The 25,980-nt window shown below is 43.0% G+C and overlaps 4 protein-coding genes across 6 annotated transcripts; 3 read left to right on the plus strand and 1 right to left on the minus strand.

Annotated features, from left to right (window-relative positions):
- The first annotated feature begins 320 nt into the window (after nucleotides 1–320).
- On the plus strand, nucleotides 321–4,802 carry txlnbb (taxilin beta b). 2 transcript variants are annotated; one of them, XM_047046439.1, is made up of 11 exons: nucleotides 321–428; nucleotides 1,520–1,772; nucleotides 1,875–1,966; nucleotides 2,224–2,394; nucleotides 2,667–2,861; nucleotides 3,166–3,285; nucleotides 3,389–3,463; nucleotides 3,745–3,837; nucleotides 3,941–4,036; nucleotides 4,147–4,602; nucleotides 4,658–4,802. In XM_047046439.1, the coding sequence occupies exons 2-11, from the start codon at nucleotides 1,541–1,543 to the stop codon at nucleotides 4,706–4,708; spliced, it is 1,581 nt and encodes a 526-aa protein (XP_046902395.1). In that variant the 5' UTR covers nucleotides 321–428; nucleotides 1,520–1,540; the 3' UTR covers nucleotides 4,709–4,802. The 2 variants fall into 2 exon arrangements, with proteins under 2 accessions (XP_046902395.1, XP_046902385.1); XM_047046429.1 differs by having other exon boundaries at nucleotides 4,147–4,802.
- Nucleotides 4,803–6,272: 1,470 nt separating this feature from the next.
- On the plus strand, nucleotides 6,273–11,576 carry oct2 (organic cation transporter 2). 2 transcript variants are annotated; one of them, XM_047046453.1, is made up of 11 exons: nucleotides 6,273–6,752; nucleotides 6,938–7,041; nucleotides 7,161–7,315; nucleotides 7,426–7,594; nucleotides 7,752–7,869; nucleotides 7,978–8,081; nucleotides 8,701–8,915; nucleotides 9,048–9,156; nucleotides 10,314–10,426; nucleotides 10,726–10,825; nucleotides 10,973–11,576. In XM_047046453.1, the coding sequence occupies exons 1-11, from the start codon at nucleotides 6,363–6,365 to the stop codon at nucleotides 11,040–11,042; spliced, it is 1,647 nt and encodes a 548-aa protein (XP_046902409.1). In that variant the 5' UTR covers nucleotides 6,273–6,362; the 3' UTR covers nucleotides 11,043–11,576. The 2 variants fall into 2 exon arrangements, 1 of the variants encoding a protein (XP_046902409.1); XR_006958038.1 differs by lacking the exon at nucleotides 9,048–9,156.
- A 2,094-nt stretch (nucleotides 11,577–13,670) lies between these two features.
- On the plus strand, nucleotides 13,671–23,176 carry LOC124488949 (afadin). Its single transcript, XM_047051515.1, has 20 exons — nucleotides 13,671–13,766; nucleotides 14,719–14,911; nucleotides 15,132–15,241; nucleotides 15,409–15,599; nucleotides 15,910–16,288; nucleotides 17,681–17,826; nucleotides 18,105–18,196; nucleotides 18,374–18,645; nucleotides 18,854–18,997; nucleotides 19,323–19,521; nucleotides 19,710–19,804; nucleotides 19,954–20,040; nucleotides 20,157–20,222; nucleotides 20,393–20,466; nucleotides 20,625–20,743; nucleotides 20,854–21,027; nucleotides 21,108–21,196; nucleotides 21,302–21,445; nucleotides 21,530–22,495; nucleotides 22,686–23,176. Exons 1-20 carry the CDS (start codon nucleotides 13,671–13,673, stop codon nucleotides 22,959–22,961), a joined length of 3,912 nt encoding a protein of 1,303 aa, XP_046907471.1. The 3' UTR covers nucleotides 22,962–23,176.
- dusp23b (dual specificity phosphatase 23b) lies at nucleotides 22,816–25,261 on the minus strand. The gene is made up of 3 exons (XM_047046989.1): nucleotides 25,085–25,261; nucleotides 23,987–24,270; nucleotides 22,816–23,818 (listed from the first exon to the last, which is right to left on the minus strand). Exons 2-3 carry the CDS (start codon nucleotides 24,254–24,256, stop codon nucleotides 23,633–23,635), a joined length of 456 nt encoding a protein of 151 aa, XP_046902945.1. The 5' UTR covers nucleotides 24,257–24,270; nucleotides 25,085–25,261; the 3' UTR covers nucleotides 22,816–23,632.
- Nucleotides 25,262–25,980: the final 719 nt, after the last annotated feature.

Here is a 25,980-nt window from a genome sequence, read left to right on the forward strand (position 1 = left end):
AACTACCCCAACATGGTGCTGAAGAATCCCCACAGAAGCCCGGTTCTGTCCTCAGTTCTCTTTAACAGGAAGTCCCTCACATCCTCCTCTCACTTAAGGAAGGTTTCTAGGTCATTTCTCCTGAGCAGGCTCGTCCGTTGTATGTGGGCAGTGTTATTTTGAGCCATGGCTATGCTCTCTCTCTCCCCTCCCTCCCTTTCTCTCTTTCTCTCTTTCTCTCTCTCTCTCTCTCTCTCTCTCTCTCTCTCTCTCTCTCTCTCTCTCTCTCTCTCTCTCTCTCTCTCTCTCTCTCTCTCTCTCTCTCTCTCAGAGTTGTGTCTCTGATGCTTATTTTGGGGTTGTCTTATCACAGCTGTTGTATCTGTGGTGGCTGAATCTCTGGGCCCCTCGCTCCACTTCTTTCCCCTCCTCGTTCCTGTCCCGTCCTGGTAAGAGGAACTTCACTCCTTCCTATGTCTGATTAGGACATTTTATACAAGTTAATGGTGTAGAATGTATATTACTCTTCAATAACTCTTCAGTAACTCTTCAATAACTGAAACTTCTACAAGGTTTCCCGACGTCCATACTGTTGACCAGAGTTTTGGGATTACTGTTCTTTAGATGAGCTTTGCATTGTAATTGTTGATGATAAATGTTTACTGATTTGGAGACAATGACGATGACGATGGACTGTTTGTCCTTTGTTTGTTTGGAAACAAACTGAAAGTGTTCCATGTTTTACGTGTCCAGTGAAACATGGACTCCAACCTTGTGTTTGTTCTTGGAATCGACTACTTGGAAAGACAGCTACTTGGAAAATGTTTACATTTCTGTTGCAGTTGCTATGCAAGACATCCAATTTAACTAGACAATATATATTTTTAACTTTCAGTGGATTTGGTGAATATATTTGAAAGTAATAATATGTATTTTTGTATACATGTAACTGTGTTTGTATATGTGTAACTGGTTGTCTCTGCTGGATTTATCTTTTAAAATTTAGTTTTCCATGTTTACTTAGTAAAGTACTTTGAAGTAAAGTTCAGTTTTGGGGGTAATTAAACAAATATTGCACCACACATGAAGTCTACAATTAACATCAACAGGGGGGATTAGAAATAAATAAATAACGTGACCATATTAAGAAGTTCCTAAAATAGCTTGTGGGCCCAGAACAGGTGCCATGTGCTCAACTTGTTAGAGCAGGGGGACAGGGGGAGTGGGAAAGCTGTGCGAGCAAGCTCGTTTTACAGAGATAAACAGGTTCAAGCCACGGGATACAAGAACCCACCAGGAAACACACAATACTGAATGTTGACAGATTAGATTGCAAATCTTATTTAAATATTGTTAAAGTCCGAAGCCTGTTAGATACAAATAACCACTACGGTAAGACATTAGATAACCGGCAGATACTTTGTCATTGACTTTCATATGTTTCAAATTATTCACAGATTTCACCTCAAATCTCTGACAAAAAAACAACACAAAAACATTTACCTATTGTCACTAACAACCAATACGATTTTCCTCTCAGTGAAAGCCCTGTCACAGTAAAATGGAGACCGTTCAGGAGAGCAGCCCTGTGGAGGTGCCGGCACCTGGGGGCCCTTCTGAGCCCCAGTTGGACCTGACTGAGGACTTCCGCCAGCAGCTGGAGGACATCATCAGCACGTACCAGGCGGCTGAGGACAACGGCGAGCCAGAGGACACAGATGAGCTCTCCTCCGGGAAAGACTCAGGCGGACCCAAAGACCAGAGATTGGAAAAGAAGATGCTCAAGAGCCTGGGTGGGTTTTCTGTTCTGAATACACACAGACCATCATGATTAAGTGCACTGATTGTTGCATGGAAGTTTTGCGCATTATTATAGTTTTCATATTTCCATTCAGGGAAGGAGGCCATGCTTTTAATGCAAAGTCTGAACAAGCTTGGGACCCCGGAGGCAAAACTGGAGGCTATCATCAAGAAGCATGCTGAGCTGGTGTGTGAGTCTAGACCTGTGGCACATTTGCTCTAGTACGCGGCTTGGGAGAAAACTGTTACAGTAACATGGATATATGTGTATGTGCCTGCGTGTGTGTGTATACGTGCGTGTACGTGCTTGTACATGTTCTTCCATGTGTCTGTGTGTGTGTGTGCTTCTTTGTGTGTGTGTGTGTGTGCGTACTTCTATGTGTTTGTATATGTATGTGCTTCTATGTGTATGTGTGTGTGTGTGCGTGTGCGTGTGTGTGGCAGCTGGAGGAGCACCGGAGCGACCAGAAGCAGCTGAAGATGCTGCAGAAGAAGCTACTCCAGGTGATGAAGGAGAAGGACCAGCTCCAGAGTGAACACAGCCGGGCGGTGCTGGCGCGCAGCAAGCTGGAGGGGCTCTGTCGAGAACTGCAGCGACACAACAAGACCCTGAAGGTAAGTCTACAACTGTCCAACTGTACGCTTCCTGGTACAGTGGGTGTGCTGATGCAGATACTGTGGAAAAGAAGTTGAGGATTGAGACTTTTCGGATTCTGTGCTTTAGTTTGAATGCTGCTTGAGTGTCAGATTTGGCGAGGTGTAAAACGAATCAAACCCAGTTGGTGTGCTGATGCAGACACTGTCAAAACAAAGTGAACGGGTGAGACGAATGTAGTTTGGATGCTGCTTGCATGTGGTTATTAACCGTGGGGCTGGTCCAATCACAGGAGGAGACACTCCAGAGGTGCCGGGAGGATGACCTGAAGAGGAAGGACATCACCACTCACTTCCAGAGCACGCTCAGCGACATCCAGGCCCAGATCGAGGAGCACAGCAGTCGAAACACCCGGCTGTGTCAGGAGAACAGCGACCTGGCGGAGAAACTCAAAGGGCTCATCTCGCAGTACGACCAGAGAGAGGCGGTACAGGCCCACGTTTGAGCATGGTGGGAGAGCGGGAGGGTGGGGAGGGGTAGAGAGAGAGTTTATAATTAACCCAGTGTCTGCTCTCCCCTCTTGTTCTGCTTTAGTGATAGTCCTCCTGTGTTATATAACACATTTTACTTTGTTCAATTATCACCGTCATCTGAATATTAAGGCCTATCCTACAATGGTGTTCTTTGTCCCGTTCAAAGTAGCTCATAGCTGTGCTTACATCAAGCACATAGATGTGAGATATTTTCAGTAAAAACAACTCATTTTGAAATCTTTGTCTTCTTCCTTGCAGAACCTTGAGAAGGTGTTCAAACACAGAGACTTGAAGCAGAAGTTGTTGGAAACCCAACTTTCACAAGCAAACCTGATCCTGAAAGAAGCAGACGAGAAGCACAAGATAGAGAAAGAGCTTGTAAGGGTCAACTGCACTGACAGGGGAATGACTGAACTCAAACGTGAGATAACATTCATGCAGCAAACAGGAACACGTATTCACAGACCGCCGTTCTCCACAGTTACTGAAGCAGGCTGCAGAGTGGAAGCTACAAGTCAGGCATATGAGAGAGAATGAAAACAGCATGAAAGCCCAAGTAAGTCATATGTCATTCTGTTATCACACATTAACTAGAAGTAATGTAAATAATTGTGACTTGTGCCAAATGGTTCCAAAAGCTTAAAATACCATGAAAACCTTTAAATCGAATTTAAATGTAAAACTTTTAAAGTCACAATTAGTTCAAGTGTTATTTAGTGGAAATTTGATGTCATCCAAATACGTCCACCTATTGACTGCTTTATGTGAGTGTGGAATGTTCTGAGTGCGTCATCTCCTGTCCTTTCTGACTTCTGGGATGGCATCTTCTCCCTCAAGCTCGCCATGTACTCTGAGAAGTTTGATGAATTCCAAGGCACCGTATCCAAGAGCAATGGTGTGTACGCAAGCTTCAAACAGGACATGGACAAGGTTAGCATCACACCTCTGGTACATGTGGCATACTATCATGTCATTTCCAAGCATGGAGACCACATTATCTGTACACGGTTCATGTTGGAATCCTGTCTCCTAGATGTCTAAGAAGATGAAGAAGCTGGAGAAGGAGTCTCTTTCCTGGAAATCCCGCTTTGACGGCTGCAACAAAGCTCTTGTGGATATGGCTACAGATGTAAGAAACAACAGTCTGTATATTGCCTCATTTTCTCGTTGAAATAACAAAAAAGGATTCAAACAGGACGTCATCATAACTGGTTTGCTCTTTGATTCAACCCCATACAGAAAGCCCTGAAGGAGAAGGAGTTTGAGCTGTTTACTGTGAAGAACCAGAAGCTGGAGAAACTGTGCAGGGCCTTGCAGGAGGAGAGGAAGAGCCTGCATCAGAAGCTACAGGAAGCGCAACAAGGGGCCACCAATGGCGGCGAGACGATGACCACCGAGGTTCCGGAAGCAACCGAGGAGAAGGCTAACCAGAGCCCTTCTGTTGCCACGACAACGAACGCCTCCGAGGCTGCCTCAGAAGCTGCGTCTGAGGCGCCTGTCGTCTCCACCCCAGTTGAGACGCCGCTGACGAGGGAGCTGGCAAGCCTGAAGGCAGAGCAGAGCCACCTGCAAGAGATCGCCTCCTCCTTCACCATATCCCATGTCTTGGAGCAGCTCTCTGAAGACACTGAGTCCAGTGAGAGTGTGGAGTCACATGGACACACTGAGGCCAGCCAGGGCCCTGAGGAAAACCACATAGAAGAATGTCATGGATGCCATGGTGATCACACCGAGGAGACAACCGTGTCACATGACCTCACCAACCAGGAAGAAACGCTGGGAGGAGAAGCTCAGGAGTTGAGAGATATGGAAATGGAGAATGTTGACTAAAGCAGCAGAAAAACCTGCTGACTTATATTTCAAATAAATTCGTATGAATAAAGAATAACTGTACATGTGTGCATTGCGTTGTCTTTCTGTTTAGAGAGAGAACAGTTTGTGGTATTATGATCACACATGCTGCAAGGATGGATATGTAAAAATACACAATTAACACATTTCAAAGATGTTTTATGTAGTTTATGATAAACTGTTAATTTATGTATTAAACAAGTCACATGGTAGTCATTGGTCACTCGAATTAAATTGCAAAAAAATCTGTTCATGCAATTAATCTACATAATAAAAAGTGGCCAGAATAAAAAGTGTGTTTGTCTAGGATTCTCCAAGACAAACACAAGAGGGCGCAGTTCTACCACTGGTATGGGACTTACAGGCCGACGTACATTTGAGACATATTTATGGCCAGCGATAAGACAGACATCCCTTGTCAGGAATAGATAGATTAAAATGAGTTCATGTTCTCAGCTGCAACTACAGTGTAGACCAATTTATGGTATTATATGGCAGTTGTCCTTGTAAAATACAGTGTCTATTTTCGTCTAGGATATTTCAATTCCACAGTATCAGGCTCTTGAGAAAAAAAGGTTAAATAGATGACGTTTAAGCTCCAAAGGTCTGTCATTGTAAGCTGAGTTACAAATTTGTGACTAAATAAATCAGGAACAGAGTTGAACTGTATTTCAGATTCATGGTTACCCATAATGCCCTCAGTCAATTATTTGTCATCAGTTCGCACAGTCCACCATGTGTAACATATTTATGTAAACAATTTCTGAAAACTGGACTTGAGTTTTGAGTATACGTTAAGTTATTACGTAAATAGAGTTACGCCAATGGGCAATGTGTAAGAGGCTCTCATGATTTTACAATCTAACACATAGAATCTTGTATCATCACCTGTATTGTCATTCTGTCTGAAGAAGTGGGGCACTTGGCCCATACAAATGTGCATACTAAAAGGTGAAAACTGAAAAGTATTCTCAAATAATCGTATCCTGTTTCCATTCATAGGGACATGGGTCTATGCAGGTTGCAGATTTGATTCGATTTTTTGGGGGAAGGGAGGTCTTAAGCCCTGAAAAATAAACATAATTGATTAATTTTGTGAGTAATGTTAATGATTCCAAAGTGCTTTGGTTTAAATAAGTTAAGTTATTTAAGCGTAATACATAAACAGTATGAGGATAGAACAGTTCTGAGAATGGAGAACAGGTGTACAGTGACGTAGTGACCCCTCGTTTGTTTGACCAGTGTCTGAGGTCTGGTGATTGAGTCCAGATGGTGGGCAATAACATTGCTTCACATGCTTACCATAAAGAATCCCAAGCTGTCGACTGAGGTTGTCATAGATTGCATAAATAGACTCGTTGTTTTTGTAAGTTGCTTTCAAATGATTGAAATGGTACAGAGACATGAAAACTACAAGATAAACAGTGTAGCCTATAACAAGGTTAGCTCTCTCTTGGACCAATGACTTCTTATTTGAGGCTTGGACTTTGACCAACCCACTCGCCACACCTCTTTATTGTGACAGATGATGTAGCATATAGACTATACCAGACATCGATGTAACGCGATGAGTTGGTGGGGACACTGTTAAAGGAGTTGTAGCAATGCTAAATGTAGATGAACTGCTCGGCTGCATCGGAGACTTCGGACCCTATCAAAAGCGGATCACAGTACTCGGATCCCTTCCTGCGTTACTTTTTGCTTTCGTGCTGGTCGGCGTCGTGTTCCTCGGATACACTCCAGATCACTGGTGTCAGTCTCCGGGAATAGATGACATCCAAGAAGAATGTGGATTGACAGAGAGCCAGCTGAAGAAACTGACCGTGCCGCGCAACGAGGGGTCAGGCGATCTCAGACGCTGCCAGAGGTTTGCGGTGGACTGGACCAACTGCAGTGACCTTAGCCAATGGCACTTAACGACACATTTCAACCAGACTGTTTCATGCGACAGTGGGTGGGTTTTTAATAAGACCCGCAATACGATTGTTTCCGAGGTATACGACTACGACCTACATGTCCCTTGCAGTTGAATTGAATTCAAAGACAAATTAAGTTACCCAGAAATAGGCCAAAACATGCACACACAGACAGTATTATTTATGTTTTTGCCTTGACAGCATTGTGAATGCACATGTGTTAATTGCTCAAAAACTGAAATGTTTGTCAATTTTGGTTCAAGTTTTCTTTAGTTTGTGAGGATTCATGGCTCGTTGGTCTGGCCCAAGTATTCCTCGCAGCAGGTTTCTTCATTGGCTCTTTTGTCATGGGATACTTGGCTGACAGGTATACACAGGCTTGCTATGTGTTAGTATGTATGTCTGTCAGTTGTCTTTTACAGCCTAACATTAAGTCTTCTACAGCACCTTTTCAAAATAACACATTTCTTAACTCTCATCCCTCAGGTTTGGCAGGAAGCCATGTTTTATTGTGTCAATGTTTGGCCTTGGATTATCAGGAATAGGTGTCATGCTTTCGCCTAATTACCCCCTACTGTTGTTCTTCCGGTGTTTGCAAGGATTTTGTGGAAAGGGAGCATGGACAGCCACCTACGTTCTTGGTAGATTTTTCGGTTTTCCAATTACCATAAAAAATAACCGACAATCTATGGATAGACAAGTAAAGCTGCAGGTTAAAGCTAATCAAAATCTGTCTTTGTTTTTGATCTAGTGATAGAGTTCTTTGGATCGAACAACCGGAAATTTGTGTCTGTGGTATTCCGTACCTTCTATTCCGCTGGTATGGTCATTTTACCTTGCCTGGCCTACATCATGCCTTCATGGAAAATGCTGCAGCTGGCCATGACCCTACCCTCCTTCCTTTTCATCTCATACTACTGGTAGTCAACAAAACACACACACAACACACACAGACACACACTGGAACAAGGGAGTTCCATCCAGACTGTTTTGATAACTCCTAAATTACATTTGTAAGAATATCACAAAACTTTGAGACTGTGGACATCTGAGACATAGATGGGCTTTCATTTAAAGGTTCATTCCGGAATCTCCTCGCTGGTTGTTATCCCAGAGAAGAAACAAGGAGGCCATGGCTGTTGCTGAGCGCATTGCCAAGTGCAACAAGAGAACTCTCCCACTTAATCTCAAAGAGGTAGGACAACCTCTGGAGAAGCGGGCATCGTGGTAGGATAAAATACGTTTTTTTACTAAACAAGTGACAAGTGCATTGAACGAACGGCCACTGTGACCTCTCTTTCAGTTGGATGTTGTGCAGGAGAAACAGGTGGTCAGTCGTCCGTCCTTTATGGACTTATTCAGGACAAAAAGGATGAGGAAAAACACCCTGATCCTCATCTATGCCTGGTCAGAACTCGCCCACCTATGTTTAATATTTCATATCAAGACTGTAATCATAATACATATTGGGGGGGACACATCCCCCCCCAATATTCAAATCTGGTCAAAATGTCCCCCCCAATATGTTGATATAAAAATATAAATGTGCTACGCTAAGACATGCAACCACGCACGCTGTCCGAAATTATAATAAATAAAAAAAATGTGTCCCCCCCAATGTTGACTCCATGGCTACGGCCGTGTTTCATATTGATCCTGTCCAGTTCACGTGTTGGTTCTTTTTAGGTTTTCGTGTTACAGAAATGTACGGCAATGTCCAATCTGTCATACGTTTAGGTTGAGTAAAGTACTGTAAAGTTGAGTAGAGAAGCATTAGGGGATTAGGGGAGAGAAATTGTTAATTAGCGAACATTTTAAAAACCTATTCCCCACCCTTCTCCCCTTTCTCTCACCCCTCTTCCTCTCCCTCTCCCTCTCCCGCTCCTTCTCTTCCTCTCCCCAACTCTCTCCTCTCCCTTTCACACCCCTCCCCACTTTCTTTACCCCTCTCTCTCCTTCCCTCCTCTCCATCTTCTCCTCTCTACCCCTCTCTCCCTGCCTCTCCCTCTCTTTCTCCCTCTTCTAGGTTCACAAGCACTGTTGTTTTCCAAGGCCTGGTCTTACGTCTTGGGATCACAGGAGACAACATCTTCCTAGACTTCTTCATTTCTGCCGTAGTGGAGCTACCCACTGGTCTGATATTCTACGTGTTGGTAGACCGGATGGGACGGCGCCCCCTAATGGCGGTCTCCAACTTCATTGGAGGTGTCTCTTGTCTCATAGTCCCCTTCGTGCCCATGGGTAGGTGGATCTCTGCTCAGGAACGGTTAAGAATGAGCATGTGTCTATTTTTTTGTTCAGGTGTCGTGTTTTGTTCATTTAGAGCTTTGCAGTAACTCATGTCATGTCCTTGATATTTTCCTTCATCAAAAGACCTCCTGTGGTTGAAGAAAAGCATAGCCATAATTGGGAGGCTGTCTGTAGCTATTGGGTTTGAGACAGTTAACTTTGCCAACACAGAGCTCTACCCTACACCCCTCAGGTAAGACAGGGCATACTAACAGGACACAGACAACTAGCATGCCTGTATGGTACCCATGCCAGTAAATATTGAAAGTCATGCTACTTGATAATGAATGAATGTCATAGTTTATATTGACTGTACAGTGTATATTTGATAATGATTTTCATGATATTCATACACATAGATTTCTCCAGATTCTCAGAATAATTGTATAATATTATGTACTGTAGATGATATATTCTAAGTCTTTGCAATTTTATGTTAGGAACATTACCTTACAGGTTTTCGCAGATTGGTGAACCCCTGCTCATCTTTACTTTTGAGAGACTTTTCTTTCTTTCTTTTTCAACCTTTTATCGCCCCCATTCCAACTTTTTTGAGACGTGTTGCTGCCATCAAATTCAAAATTACCTTATTTTGTCCTTAAAGATGCTGTAAAGCAGAACTGAAAATGAAATTTAAGTTCATCACATCACAGAAGAATGTGTTGTTAACTACACATCCAAATTCGAATGAAAAAAACACAGACAAGTATGTTAAATTCGGCTTTGAAATTGTGAGAAAATCAGCAGTCTTCTCTGCCTGATACTGGGGGGGCGTGTCACCTGAAGGACCTGAAGCTCCGCCCCCTCAAATTTATTGAATTGACCAACAACAGTAACAACTAGCTAAATCAATTGCAGATATCAGAACAGACCTACCTGCAGTCTCTGAGTGTTTTATGTGTTAATTACTTTGTCTTTGCATCGTACCAGCTGAGTAACAGAATCCAGCCGTCTGTGATCTGACATAGATAGGTTGCTGTGACGTAGATAGGTTGGGTTTTGCCCCGCCTAAACAAAACCTGAGCTGAAAACCGATGAGAAACTGTTCAACGGTCCAACTCCACATTTCAGTTCGACAATGTTTTTGCGCTTTGCACATGCTTTCAGCAACTCATTTCACACGTATTTAATGTGCTGAGAAGCAAATCATGGAATTTACTTTAGACATCTTTAAAATGGTCAACATTTATATGTTCTATTGTGAATAAGATAATGGATTTATGAGATTTGTAAATCATTGTATTCTGTTTTGTGTATACAAAGTATTTTACACAACGTCTCATTTTGGGGATTGGGGTTGTATACTACATTTTAGATTGTTAACCTTTGTCATGAAAAACTGTCTGACAGGAACCTGGGAGTGTCTGTGTGTTCCTCAGCCAGTGACATTGGGGCGATCGCTGCCCCATTCCTACTCTACAGGCTGGCCAGCATATGGCAAGAGTTGCCTTTGTTTCTCTACGGTAAATAAGCTCTTGCTTTCTGCCTAGGATGTTCATTCACACAGCATTGCTTCAGAAAACATCTTTCTGGAACATAGTAGATTTAAGGACAGACAGTAGGGGCATGTTTCTTCCCCAATCAAGAGACCAGTGAAACATTCCCACCAATCACTAGCAACAGAGCTGGGGATAGTGTTAGCAGATAGGGTGCAATAGATGTTTGTCCCCACCAATGTTCAAACCAAACCTGGTCTGGAATACCAAAACAAATACCAAACAGAACTCAGGGCAGTCCAACTGTGTTCCCATTTTGGTTGCAGGTGCCATGTCTGTGCTGTACAGTGGACTGGTGATGCTGCTGCCAGAGATGAGAGGAGTGGATCTGCCTGAGACCTTGGAGGAGGTGGAGATGTTGAAATGGTACAGTACATGACAGCAGTAAATCTGTGGACGACACACTCTGGTCTCTCAAATCAAGACAGAAAAACACGAGATCAGTCAGACACAATATTCCATGCATTGTATTCATTCCGACATGTTTATCTCTTTTATTTGTTTGTGTACTAGGGGCAAGCATAAAGAAAAGCAGTCAAACGGAAATGAGTCAGTTGTTGGACCTCTGACTTCAACTTGCTAGCTGTGAAGATGCTTTCTCGGAATCCACTGACAACTCTTAAACTCCGTCAATGTTATAAGACTGAGCTGCTGCGGATACTGTGGAAAAAAAATTGATTTCCTGTGTGCTTATATTATTCACTAATCAATAAAACTAGTCATTGGATACTAGTTAGTATGTTCTCATGTGAGCTTGCTATTAATAAGAGTAGATTGTGTCTGTGTGTCAGGGTTAATAGATGTTCGGAGTCAGGAGAAAGTGCTGTGTAAGCGTCCCTTGTCATGACTTCAAGGAGAACTCCAACTATGATCTCTCTAGAGTTGTCATGTGTTGGGAGCTGTGAATCTCTTTCTCTGATACTGTTGTAACGTTATTACTGCTTGACTGTCACTATGTTTACATTCTTGTGCCCTATAAAAGATGGTCCTCTGGCCTTCAGAGCAGAGAGAGACATGATTGAGACCTAAGCCTGGTGTTGTGTTGTCATTTATTGTCAGAGGTCTGGTTTTCTCTCCCAATCTGCAGATTGATCATGCTTATTAAAATCCAGAACTCAACTGAACTTAGTCTCTCTGTTTGTGAAGAGACAGACAAAACACTTTCTTCATATATGGACAGAGCCATTGACTATATTAAGGTTGAATTTAGATTTCAAGAGACCAGCCTTAACTCTTTATTATTATTTATTATTCCAGCAAGAGAACCCTAAATTAGCTCAAAGCTAACGGTGGCTAACTGTCACTTCTCATAACAAAGTAAAAATGCAAAAGATTGTAAAACTAAGTCATCATACAAATCATTATAAAAATATAAAGTGTTAATGTAAAATGTATTTCAGCTATTGAAATAATCTTGGCCATAGCTGGCCCTATGCTCGTGTCCATGAGCAATTTACGACCGAGAAACACTCAAAGGCTCATGGTCAAGCAGTTGATGTGTCTCATCCTTCCTATATTCATCCAAGCAGACAAAGTCCCTGTCCACCTGACAGCCAATGGTCCAACCAAGGTTTCAAACTATTATTGGGTTGATCTAGAAGGGTTGGAGGGGATAATAGACCAGTAGATGACAGCGGTTGGGTGAATTGAGTTCATGCTAGAATAGTCCCAGGCTGCTGCTATGTGTTATTCAGTGGGTCTGGAGAGTACAGGTACAGGAGGTATCTTGGTTTTGCACGTCTCAGAACAAGTAACAAGGGACAGCAGTACAGAACAAGGGAGTCAGATGGCTGAGCGGTGAGGGAGTCGGACTAGTAATCAGAAGGTTGCTGGATTGATTCCCCGCCAAGCCAAATGACGTTGTGTCCTTGGGCAAGGCACTTCACCCTACTTGCCTCGGGGGCAATGTCCCTGTACTTACTGTAAGTTGCTCTGGATAAGAGCGTCTGCTAAATGTAAATGTAAGTGTAAGTATAGAAACTGAACGAACAATACCTCGCCTGACTTTATGAAACTTGATTGTTGAAATCATTAAGTACACCATTTTCTGTGTTTTACTTGTGTACAATTTTTTGGCAATATTTGGAAAGTAAAAAATAGTTCAGACACTCCTGTCAAGATGTCTTTCCCCCTGTTTTAATATGTACATGGAGTAGTTGCTGAGCTATGTTTATCTGTTTATGTTTATATGACCTATTCTGCAAACACTGGCTAGGGGCCTTTGTCAGCTTGTCCAATAGGAGGGTAGAACAGAGAGCCTGTTTTCCATCAAAGTAACATGTATTCCAGCCATGGCCCTACTTCTGCCCCAGTAATGATGCAGATATTGAACCAGGACGTTAGGAGAAATAAAACAATAATTGGATACATTTGCATTTTAACATCCCAATAGCCATTTTCTACATCCATCCAGAGGACAATACCCTTTGTTTTCGCTTGAAGAAAATAATCATAACATAATTGGTGGTTGGTGTATGTTGAGGTCTTTGTTCCATTGTGAATAACCCACACAAGCATCCCTGCCATTGACAAAAGATGGCCTGAATAAATGGCCTTGATTGAATAGGAAGACATGTAACATGCATTCTAGTGAAAATCCCTGATATGAATGAGAAGCAGTGTTCTCTCAAGCATGACTCGCCCTGATTCTGCAGCAGGAGGAAGGACTGCACAGAGCAGTGGGCTAGACCGCAGTAAGGTCTTCAACCCAAAGCATGCAGAAGTATAGGTTGGCAAAATGTACCAAAATAATCACTATTACTTTATTCTGTCCTGTTCTGTCCAAAATGCTCCAACCTGTCTTTGCATTACATATTTAAACAAAGAACACATTTCAAACAAAGTTCAATAAAGATGTGAGAAGTGTGTTATTGTGTTTGTCCTTTCCTTTGGTGGGTCTGCTGTAATTGGTATTTGACAAAGACTGTCAGCCTGACGCACATAACAGGGACACAGTGACCCGTGGTTAAAGAGGGGGTGGAGGCAGCTGGGTAGATGATATATGCAGAGGAATTCAACACTAAGTCGAAGAAAACAACTAACGAGGTTCAATTTTTTTCCAAAAGTTTAAGGCTCAGTTTAAACATTCAGATGTCAATGTCCTTAATTTAAATAATGCTTTGGAGCTGAACGCAGCGACTGTTCTTGTGTGTGTGGAAGACATCAGTCAAGGCAGAAAACTTTTGAAAACCCCTCAGGATAGCTGTGCACCATGCCTGAAGAGGAGGACTGGCAGAAATTGGCAAATGTTATCCTGCACTGGAACAGCAACAGGCTTGACTTGTTTGAAATAAGTCAGCCAAGTAAAGTACGTACACTTCTTGGAATTTCCTCTCATTGACGTCTCTGTATGATTCACTATTGTTTTCTTATTTTGTTTTAATAAATGTTTTATGCTGCATATTTTTGATACTTTGACCAGTCTCATTCATGAAACCAGGAACAGAGATGTCTGGGCATGTGTGTCTAATCTGTAAGGAAATGAGAATTACATTTTTCCAGAAAAACACATTATTCTGTTATGTTTAAACAAGCTTGTATTGGAATGTAAGTATGTGTTAAAAACTACATAAAAGGGACAGTTCAACCAAAAATGTAAAATACACATTTTCCTCGTGCTATTTATCCATCTGGATTGTTTAGGTTTGACTTTTGTAGTTTGGGAGCTATGAACCATAGAGATGTCTGCCTTCTCTCTATAACTGAATGGAGCTCGATGGCACTCGGCTTGTGCTGCTGTATTATTTTGAGGAACCAAATGTGCTTTTTAGATATTTTAGAGAACTGTCCCTTTAAGGCAGGGGTGTCCAATCCTGGTCCACGAGGGCCACTGTCCTGCATGTTTTAGATGTTTGCCTGCTCCAGCACACCTGATTCAAATGAATGGTAATTACCCGGCTTCCACAGAGCTTGATAACCACCCATTCATTTGAAACAGGTGTGCTGGAGCAGGGAAACATCTAAAACATGCAGGACAGTGGCGCTCGAGGACCAGGATTGGACACCCCTGCTTTAAGGTCTTGATATCAACATACCAATAGTATTACAGTTATTACATAGCAGGAGTAGTTTGTGTAGAAATTGATTCAGGGAAACTGGGTCTGCCTTATTCCATTTGTTGCGCAAACATTGTTTACCATCACAAAGTCGTCCAAGAATAATTAATTAGAAAAGGCTCATTATGACATTATCAGCAGTTTTGAAATCCTAATCTCAATGAATTACCAAAGTATCCTTTCTATTTTACAACTTCTCCCCAGAGTTTGGAGTTCCAAGGCGTAATGCGCTTCTCCTTGGAGGACCGCACCACGGGGAACTTTGCCACCAAGTGTCTGCGAGTCTGCAGCAGCTCCACCACCCGTGAGGTCATAGAGACCCTTCTGGAGAAGTTCCGACCAGACATGAAGATGCTGTCCACACCGTACTGTCTGTATGAGGTTCACTCTGGGAAGGGTGAGTCTCCCAGCCCTGGAGAAAGAACATGAACTGCAGACTGGAAAGATCTGTAAACATGTCTCTGAAATACAAAAGCATCCTCAAAATGAATATGTTACAGTACAATTATAGTTTATTTTTCACCTTACATGTCCATTCGAAGTGTGCTAAAGTTAATAAGATTAGTACGTAGTATGCTCAAAACACTCATTTTCTTTCCTTTCTTTCATGGAGCAAGAGCGTAAACTTGACCTGAAGGAGAAGCCTTTAGTTGTGCAGTTACACTGGAACACTGACAACAGAGAAGGACGCTTTGTCCTGAGGAACGATCAGGACATTCTCCTAGAGGTAACAGGTCTTTCAAACCCCGATGTCCGACGTATCTTTGATAGGTCCTGTGGACGTGTTCTCCTTGTCACTTTAGCTCATAGAAATTCTTCAGTGAATAAAGTGGTCAGAGAGTGAAGGAATAAAAGTTGATCTGTGCGATTGTGTAAAAAAATAAACATATATAGGCTAACTGCCATGAGAGGAAGGACAAGGGGGGAATGATACAGAACTTCAAGAGGACACTGTCACGGAAGGAGAAGAAGAAGAAGGAGAGGAGCACAGATGCAGACCTCAACACCAAGACTGAGGGCCTGTCTTCAGGAAAAGAGTATGGCAATCTTCTATTTCCTGTCACACACAAACAAGTTTTCTCTCTGTAGACCATAAGGTCAGTGCGGCCCTCAGGGAGACTGTAAAGAAGGCATATCTACTTCTAGGCTGTTATCACAGGTGTTCAGCAAAAAGATAACTGTCATTAACCATGAACCCACCCTTAGGCACTCTGAAGACAGGAAGTTAGGTCACAGGGAGCATAGTGCAGGTGGGTTAATCTGTTCTTGAATCCATTGCATATCACAAACATTACTGTGGTTAGCTTTCATAACCCTAAAAATATTATACATTTTTAAGGGGAAACTTATTTACAAAGCCTGAGGCCTAACAAGTCAACAAAAAATGGAGACCAGATTGAAAACACTGAAAAACTACAACTCCCTTTGGGGGTCAAATTCAGAGACAACTGTGAGTAAAATTATTAGCTATATCTATGTCCATTGTCATGACAAACTGTCTCTTTGCAACCTCACAGCCCACTTCCTCCACTCTTCTGCCCCCATCTGGTGTCTCTGTGTCACAGCTGAAGATTCCTTCCTGTCAGCAGTCATCAACTATACCAACAGCTCCACCATTCACTTCAAGCTATCCCCAGCCTACATCCTCTACATGGCAGGACGCTATGAACTCAAGCGTCACGGCAGGTCAGACTCGCCCTTCCCCCCAGAGCAGGCACACAAAGTCAGCTCGCTCGTCAACAAGATGGTGAACCTGACAGAAAGTGTGATTCAGGTGAGCAGGATCCTGCAACCGCTACTCCAAGGATTGCTTTCTTAGACTAAGAACATAACAAACACAGAATGAAGGAATATGTCAATACTGTTGCATGACTGTACAGTATCTGTGTCATTGGAAACACCAAAACATGTGTACAACTTCAAATATCTATCAATCTATCTGTCTATTTCCGAATTCTGAAGACATTGTATACTTAAATAGTCAGGATTGCCGGATTAATACAAATTCTTTGTTCAATATGAAAGTACATAACAGAGCACTCTGTGACCAATCTACTGGAGGACACGTAACACAAATGTCATTCAGCACAGAGTGATAAGGATCCTAACACATCAGAATCAGAATCAGAAGGATTTTATTCGCCATGAATGTTTGCACAAACATGGAACTTACTTTGGCAGGGAGGTGCATACATTAAACATATAGGAAAGGCCGCATACCACTCCTTATATAGACTAACAGCATCTGGTCATTCTAAACAACAGTTAATCAATATAAATGTCAGTCACATTATCCTACACAATGATGTCCTGGACTAGAAAACAGACATGCATCTGTTTTCAGTCGCTTCCTATCATTAGCTCAATCCTTAAACAACACAATCTTAGTTAAAACAACAGCCTCAGAACCTGATGTCCCACAGCTCCTTCCCCCCAGTTGATTAAGAACTCTCATGCTGCAATTCCCTTCAAGTCAGGAAGTCATAAAACTCCAGAAGTTGACCGTCCGAAATGGAAATGAAACTGACCTTTGTGGGATCATCACCCTTAGAAATAGTTAATACAGATAGCCGTCTGACCTACCATAAACAATCTCCCAACAATTCCTAACACTTTACAACCTCTCAACCTTCTACAAACTCTGCTTAATTATCTCCCCTTCCTGCAAACAACATAAGTTGTTGTTCCAGTATGTTTCTTGTCAATGAACTACATTTAATACACATTAAAGGCATGGTAGGCAAGTTGTGCGAAGCTAGCTATTTTAGCTTCTTTTTGGCACAATTCAAATCAAAATATCCCACGTCCTCCCTTCAAAGCCACTCCCACAAAACTATAGTAAGGAGTAAGAGACAGCCCTTAAAGATTGGTCATGTTATTACAGTATTGCGACGCCCACAGATGTCGGAATGATTTTATATTGCCGTCAAACCTTTAGATATATTGGTCGCAATCAAGACATGAAGTTACTTTTGGCAAATATGACAAAAAGTGCTTCTCAACAACATTGCCTACCCTGCCTTTAATTCTATTCTATTACACCATCTATCTAAAAAATATCTAGAGATCTATCGATCTGTCGATCTACTGATCGTTAGGTCGGTCTGTCTGTCTACTGAATATAGATTTAGCGTTGTGAGTGTGATGTTGTTGCTGTGCTCACCAGAAGCAGCAAGTTATGGCTGGAGCTCTGGTATTCTGGATGGCCAACATCTCAGAGTTCCTGAACTTTATCAAGCTGGACAAGGACCTGAGCCTGGTGACACAGCAAGCCCAAGATGCCCTGGCCCATCTGGTGCACAAAGCTTTCAAGTAAGACACTGAGCTAGCTAGCTAGCTAGCTTTCTTTCTATCTATCTTTCTATCTTTCTTTCTTTCGTTGTTTCTGTGTCTGTCTTTCTTTCTGTGTCTGGCTGTCTTTCTTTCTTTCTTTCTGTGTCTGGCTGTCTTTCTTTCTTTCTTTCCTAACTTTACTGTATGCCACTCTAACCCTACAATCAGATCAAAGTGGGACATCTAATTATAAGATAATTTGCCATTAATTTGCACTGACCTCATCATACTTTATTGAGTCTATGTTCTCTGTGTAGGAGTCTGGTTTACTGTCTACAGATGGACTTGAAAAAACACATGACAGGGTTCCTGATTGACCCTGAGAGAGAGGATCAACTCCCTGGAATAGGTAGGGTTGGGTTGTGTCTGTAGAAGACGTCCAAACAGTCTCTCCATGCTGACCAACCTGTCTCCCTATCTCCTAAACTGTCTCCTCATCTCTTAACCGGTCTCCCAATTTCCTAACCTTTCTCCATATCTCCTAACCTGTCTCTCAGTCTCCTAACCTCCACCTCCATCTTTCCAGAAGGAGTGGTGAACACTTTGACGGCCACCATGTCTCTGCTGCGTCGCAGCCGGGTCAACCCCGCCCTCACCATTCAGCTCTTCTCGCAGCTGTTCCACTTCATCAGCGCCTGGCTCTTCAACAGGCTGCTGAGTGTGGAGGCCAGCACCCTGGGCCTGCGGTCCCACTACTGGGGGGCGGCCCTCCGCCAGAGGCTGACCGCCATCGAGGACTGGGCTGAACGACAGGGGCTGGAGCTGGCTGCGGACTGCCACCTGGGACGCATCCTTCAGGTGTGTGTCTTGCCTTAGGTTTACTGGAGTCCTCTTCCACCTTGGGGCTTGTTGAGATAAGATAAGAACTTTATTGATCCCCCAAGAGGAAATGTACTTGTCACAAACCCTTGTAGACATCTATACCAACTGAACTTTGACCATGCAGACGCATCAGTTAGGTGAAGTAAATGCAAATAAATACACTGTGATGTATAATGTTTTCCAGGCAACAATGCTTCTGACCATGAACAAGTATTCCATGCAAGATGCGAAAGACATCCAGAAGGCCACCTTTAAACTGAATTCCCTGCAGCTTAAAAAGCTGATGAACAGCTACCTTTACGCTACCAAGGAGCCACTTATCCCCCCTGTAAGTACACATCACACTCAAATGAATTTGGGCAGTTTAGTAGTTGTGCGTTCTGGAATCTTCTACAGTAAATGGTATTTATTAAGAACGTGACAGGAATCAACCTTGTTTGTGCATTGGTAGATTTAGGATTATGGTGGTAGTTTGAAGTTCTTTTGAATTTTTGGGCAAACCCCAGCTCACTACATAAAACATAATTGCTGGCTAAGAGTCAGTGCCTGACACAACAGGCTGCCTGAATATGATACGTGTACCCATCTGTCTTCACTTTTTACTCACTGTAAAATGCCCACAGCTGCTCCTATGATGACCTTGTCTCCTCTAGGGCTTGATTGACAGTGTGGTGGCCCAAGCAAAGGTGTCTGCAGATGAGCTTCTGCACTCCGAGGGGCGGGACCTGGAGCTGGAGGAGAGCTTGGACCTGCAGCTGCCCTTTCTGCTCCCTGACGGGGGGTACTCCTGCGACACCGTACAGGGCATCCCGCATGGCTTCAGGGAGTTCCTGGAACCCATTTGCCGCAAAGGTACTTTGGTACTTTGGTCTTTTACCTCATTTTATTTCTATCATTCAAGGAGAGAAAGAGAGAAAGAGAGAAAGAGAGAGAGAGAGAAAGAGAGAAAGAGAGAAAGAGAAAAAGAGAGAAAGGGAGGGGAGAGAGAGAGGAAAAGAGTGGGAAAGAGAAAGTATTCCATATGTTCTGCTCTCCCCCAGGCCTCTGCACCCTGATTTCTCTCCCCCACTCCAACGGCCTGTGGACTGTGTTCTTTGCTGGAGCCAGCACCCCGTCCTCAGGGAGTGTAAACCTGGTGAGATCTCTTCCACAATGCAATAAATCAACATAATATGGCTTCAAGATAATGTGAAGCGTATGCCCTTTGAAAGCTGAGAAGGTGAATTATTTCTCACTTAATGCCTCTTGAAAGCCAACAACGCTAACCTCCACGTGTTTCACCAGCCAGTGGGTAGAGATCCAGAGGTTGTGATCATCACGCTGAAGAAACCCTTGAACTGTGGAATGGGGGTCAGCATTGTGGCTGCCAAGGTAACAGTGACAGGCTGTTATTGGGGCCGGAACAAAAAATCCATAATGTTCCATTTTGAAACTGTTAAACCTCCCCTAACTAGTTAATTTATGTCTTCAATTTTGTGTCGCCACAGGGAGCAGGGCATGGCAACCTTGGAATTTATGTCAAATCTATTGTCAAGGGAGGATCAGCTGAAATGGTGAACTACAATTCCACTTTAGATACATAGCATTAGCCCCCAAGCAACTACACATGGGTGCAGAAACAGAATCATTGTATTCAAACTTGACATGACAGGAGAGTTTGTTCAAACACCACTTCAGATGGTTTGTCCTGTTTTAGTGATGTCATTCTTGTGTACACACGTAGGACGGGAGGTTGGCTGCTGGAGATCAGCTGTTAAGTGTGGATGGACAAACCCTGGTGGGAATTTCTCAAGAAAGGTAGCCTAATACAGCTGGCATTTACTCATAGTCACTTAAGCTTTTATAAAATATCCATCTGAATGTTTTGGTTTCAAGGTTTGAGGTATTTTAAACCTTATGTTTGAAAATCATTTTTGTTCAACTGATGTGATGTGAGGGTTTCTGTGACGTCACAGGGCAGCAGGTATCATGATGAAGACCGGACCAGTTGTGACCCTCCAGGTCGCAAAACTGGGAGCATGTTTCCATGGCCTGGATGCTTTGCTCTATCAACCACCCTCAAAGAAAACAATGGGTATTATGAGCTATTACAATAGTCAAAATCAATAAAGTTATAAACAATACGCATAATATAGGATGTGTCGTCTAGCCCTGAACTTCGAATCAAACCTTTCTGTTTCCTAGATGGAAGTCATCAGAGCATCTCAACGCCAAATGAGAAGTCCCCCGTTCTGAACATTGGTGTCGATCTGAGTACCTCGGGACTTTGGGGGGCCCAGCACGGAGCCGGCAGGAGAAGGCAGGAGCAGCTGCTACTCAAGAACAGACAGCTTTATCGCTCCAACCCCAACATGATTGGTGAGGGTTAATCCACCTCTCATCGTAAACTGGATGGAGTGGCTTCAGGGTGATGCTCAATCGTTTCTCTTCCTCAACAGCTGTGGTCTCACACGAGAGAGAACCTGCTGATCCTGTTGAGATACAAGGACAAATCTTGGCTGTCTCCACCCACGATATTTGCTTTGATGTAAGTGACTGATGTAGGCATTGGTGTGGCTCAGTACACACACAGACACAATGACTTAGGGGAGAGTGACTCAGACACCGAAAGAATGTTGTGTGTGTTCCTCAGGAGAGTCTAAGGGAGTACCAGACGCTGCCAGCACCAAGATCTCAGGACAGGAAAGCCCCAGCTAAACATGAAAGACAACTTCAGAGCCCCAGAGTTACTTTCAGTCCTCTTGAAGAATACATCCCTGACAGGAGGGCTTACATGGTTTGAGACTACTCTTTAATCGAATCTTCACCATCAAAATGTTCATCAAACAAAACAATATATTCTTATAATTAATGGTGTCTGCGTATTGGGAATGCACTCAAGTTTACATTTGGTTATTTCCCCCCAAAGAGACATGCACACTCTCAGGACAACCTGTGTGTTGAGACTGTGGCGCCCCTAGTGGAAAAGCCACAGGGGCAGACCAGAGGGAGGATGAGTCACCAGGCCTCTGTCCCTGTCCGCTCCTGCATCTCAACCCATGACCTCCGCCTCAAGCTCCCTCCGGCTGCCAGGCACCATCAGAGCAACCGTCAAAGTGGGTCAGGTTACTGGAGAACGCCAGCCATACAGAACCCAGTAACCTCAATACAGCCAATACGCATAGACATCCCTGCAACAAGGCCAATTGACACCCACCCTCCCCTCACCACCTTCAGGCAAAACCCAACTTTGCTGACGATGACGTTGAGCCAAAGCTCAAATGGTGATGAAAAAACACAGCTTATCAATCAGGGGATGAGCTTCCAGAATCATGCAGGTCCTTCTTCCCCAAACCAGAAGCTTCCACAAGCGTCTGTGAAATCCCAGCCGCTGCAACAACAGCCGAGCATCTATCAAGAACAGCAGAACAGAGCTCCGACAGTCCTCTTTCCGCCAAAACAGACCTCCCCTCTGAAGCCGTCTCCTCAGCAGCAGCCAGGTGTTATCTCCCCCAACCAACAAAACCTGTTCTCAGATCTCCACCGGGAGCTGTCCGGCTGCAGCGGCTTGTCCCCAGACCCCTGGAAGAGGGCGGCCCGGGAGGCACTGGAGAAGCAGCAACGGCTCCAGGTGGTGGCCCTGCTGGAGCGCGAGCTACGGGAGCTGCAGGCCAAGGCCCAGCACACCCCCGAGGAGAAGGACAGGCTCCGCAGGGTGGACCTGGAGTGGCAGTTCCAGAAGAGGCTGCAGGAGTTCCAGCAGAACGGACACGACGAGGAGGAGGAGGAGGAGGACAGGGACGTGAGGATGATCATGCAGCAACTGGAGGTCGAGGACAAGACACAGGTGACTTAACTCACCAACGTCACTCGCTCTAAGGTCAAAAGAATATACAGGCAGTAGGATACTCTGGGTAGGAATGGAAAAGATTTAGGCGTAGTAGAGCATATAAAGCTGAATAAACGTTCATTCATAAATACTGGATTATGTGGGAGGTAACTATAATATGCAATTGACGGCGTGTTTGAATTTTCAGCTACAAGGGAAGGATCCCTGCAAACTCCAGCAGCACATTGATGAAAACACCAACCCTTCAAGAGAGGACAAGAAAATCACTTCATCAGGTATGAAGAACTTTTGTTTCATTTTAACTTACATATTTGTTGTTTCCTACTGTGAAAACATGGCTTGTAGCATTTGTGTTAATTCGACAGTATCGTTTACAATGTTTTGTTTGACATTTTTAGGGATGGATAAAGGTTATAATGGATCTGACAAACTTGACTTGCATACCATGAAACCAGAGGAGTAAGTCTTCACACATTTACACACGACTCAGTATCAAGTATTCCCAAGGAAAAGTTATCTTAACAAAACAATCAACATGTGGCTTTACTCTACATTGTATCAAGTATTCCCAACAACATAAATTACATCCGATATATATAATAACATCCATCATCCAGACCAGCGATTAACATTTATCCTTCTGTCATTAAATCACAGAGACCAGAGAGAGACCTTGAGGAGAGAAAAGGCCCCAGAAAAGCTCAGTTTTAAGGAGCGTCAGGGTCTCTTCATGTTGGGCTCCAGAGCCACAGCCAACGTCAAAGCTCTGGAAGCTTCCTGAGACCTCCCCCAGACAGCATATTAATCAACATATGCAGCCCAGGAAGAAAAAGAAATATGTCTACAAAGACACAAACTAGCCAGATCTATGTTCTGTAGAACAATAGTGTTTAGCATAGCAGGAGTTTGTATCTAGCTGTAAAGTTGTTGCCGTGTTAGTTTAGCTTTAGTGAGTATTCTCACTTCCTATGTCATACTCAAATCGACATGTTTGTGCAGTTTTTATAAAACCGAAAGATACAGCATGAATTATGTCACATTGTAGCGTTTCAATCAGAGACAAGTATCCTGTAAGGCCCCATTAGCCACTTGATTTTGTAACAACAGATTCTAGTTTATGATGGGTCTATTTAGCTATTTGATGCGTTGATAAAACTGTACTATAGCCTTCTCCTGCTCGTGCGTTTCTATGGACCCTTGACGCAGCCTGCGGATCTCATTGATGGCATCGATCCCAGTCATTTTCCTGGTCTTCACCAGATAGCAGGCTAGCATGGTCCCGGTCCTCCCATGCCCATGCATGCAGTGCACAGCTACGCCCTGCAGAAGAGAAAATAACTTGTTCAGTCTCAACTTGATCTGTGGATCCCCAGATACCTGTCCCTCCTACAGTAAATCACAGATGTGGACAGAGTTAAGACTGTTTCGTAACTCAGGTAAACATTGACGAGCCATAAAGACGCTAGCAGGCTTTTGGTTGGGCCTTACCTCGCCTTTAGTGTTGGACTCCTCCACGATTGAAAGAAACCTCTGAATTTGGTCTGGAGTAGGCGGACAGAAGTCTGTTATATTTATGTGGTGCAGTGTCACCCCTGGACAGGTGTCGTAGTGAGGTGGTTTTCGTTCACATAAACAGACCAGATGTTTTATGCCATTGTCGAATAGATAGCGATAGTCTGACGGCATTCTGGGGAAAGCCATTCCCGCCAACTTCTGAGGTTCCACCCAGGAAAAGTTTGACGGAGGTGAAGACAACATGGCAGAATATACTCCTAAAATGTTAAAGTAATTCAATTCAATTCATTGTCATAGCACAATGTGCAGGCACATATGAAAGCTGTGGCTTCACAAAAAACAGTTTACGCGTGTGTGTGTGGGGGGGATATCTGCATAACCTTAAATAAACACAGCATAGCAAGACAAAATATAGTACATATAAATATATAGAACACTCATTTACATTAGAAATATAAACATATGGTAGTAGTGTGAAAGAAAGACAAGAGTAGACACTCACAGGGAGGAGAGTCAGGGTGTGAGTGTTAGTAGGTAAGAGAACATAAAGGTGTGTGTGTGTAGGGTTCAAGGGGACTGATGATGGTAATGTAGGTTAATGTCACTTCCTCCAAAACACAATAAAATCTTAAAGCATAGGGCTCTCGTCATGCACTTGTGGGATCCATAGGCACCTCCATTTTCACTTGACATACAGCTGGGTGAAACTGGACACTTCTTTATGGGAACTGCTACCTAACAAGGCATAGGTCAGTGCAGTCTGGGATTTCGTACTAGCCTTTAGACAAGTTAAATATAGTTTGTGGTCAAATCTCAAAAAATGGCATTTACTTCAATCCTAATATCATAACTTTACTAAACTACACATACGTGGACGTATATTGCATCTTATTGCCAATGGGGTCTTGGTTTAACGACTGTATATCAACTGTCTGTTAATCAACGCTGTTTATTTAGTCTAGACAGTTTGCTATAGTTCGCCTATAATATACAGTGCTACTGCATAGACATCGTCTGTTAAAAATAGTAGTTAAAGCTGCTAGCACCAATAAACACAAACGAAACACTTACGCTTGTCTTCTGAGGATAGATGATTCGGCAATAGTGTTGTACGGGTCTGAGACAAACTTGCAGGACCAGTTGCAGTATTATACCTACACTGCTACAGTTACTATATTATTGTGCAAAATGCGGAAATTGTCTTCGGAACTTAAAGTGGGCTTGTCTGTTCCTTGGACAGTAAGAAGGAATTCAAATCTGACCAGCAGGTGGAGACTTCGACTAGGTGTAATATTTACTGTTTCCGGTTCAGGTGGAACTCCCAAATAAACGCCCCCATTAATGAGGAGACAACAAAAATGTATTTATTTAATGCATTTAGACTAAAAATCTTCGTAAATTCGAATACATATTAAAATTCAAAGATTTATTATAGAAGACATATTCAGTCTTCATGGAAATCCATATATTAAACATCAAAAAATAAAATCCAGGCACTAGACCCCTGACAATCGTTTCACACTTAATAATGTTGCAACTATATAGTCTATATGGTAGTTATATGGTAAGATATTATAGACTATGGTTGCAACGATATCTGTGATACCAATTGTAAGTATAACAAAGCAAGCTACCTTTTTAAAACCCATTAGACTACATCTAAACATGTATTTGTCATACCAAGATATTAATTGTCATTAAATTAATATTTAAACTCTACATGCACTGTGTATGAATATGAGCTAGTTATTAGCTGACTTTTTTCTTCTTTTTGTTTTCCTGGTAACACACGAAAAATGTACGTCAGTGTGTCATGTGTGTCCAACGGATGTTGTAAAATAGCCTATTAAATATACGTCGTGTCTTTCTGTCAGGATGGCCATGCGGAATCTCTGTAAGTGTGGATTTGATACCCACTTCTGACCCCCCCAAAATTTCGTTTGGTTCATTCCTCGTTAGGCTACGGT

Source organism: Hypomesus transpacificus, chromosome 3 (assembly GCF_021917145.1).
Source record: "Hypomesus transpacificus isolate Combined female chromosome 3, fHypTra1, whole genome shotgun sequence".
Classification (NCBI taxonomy): domain Eukaryota; kingdom Metazoa; phylum Chordata; class Actinopteri; order Osmeriformes; family Osmeridae; genus Hypomesus; species Hypomesus transpacificus.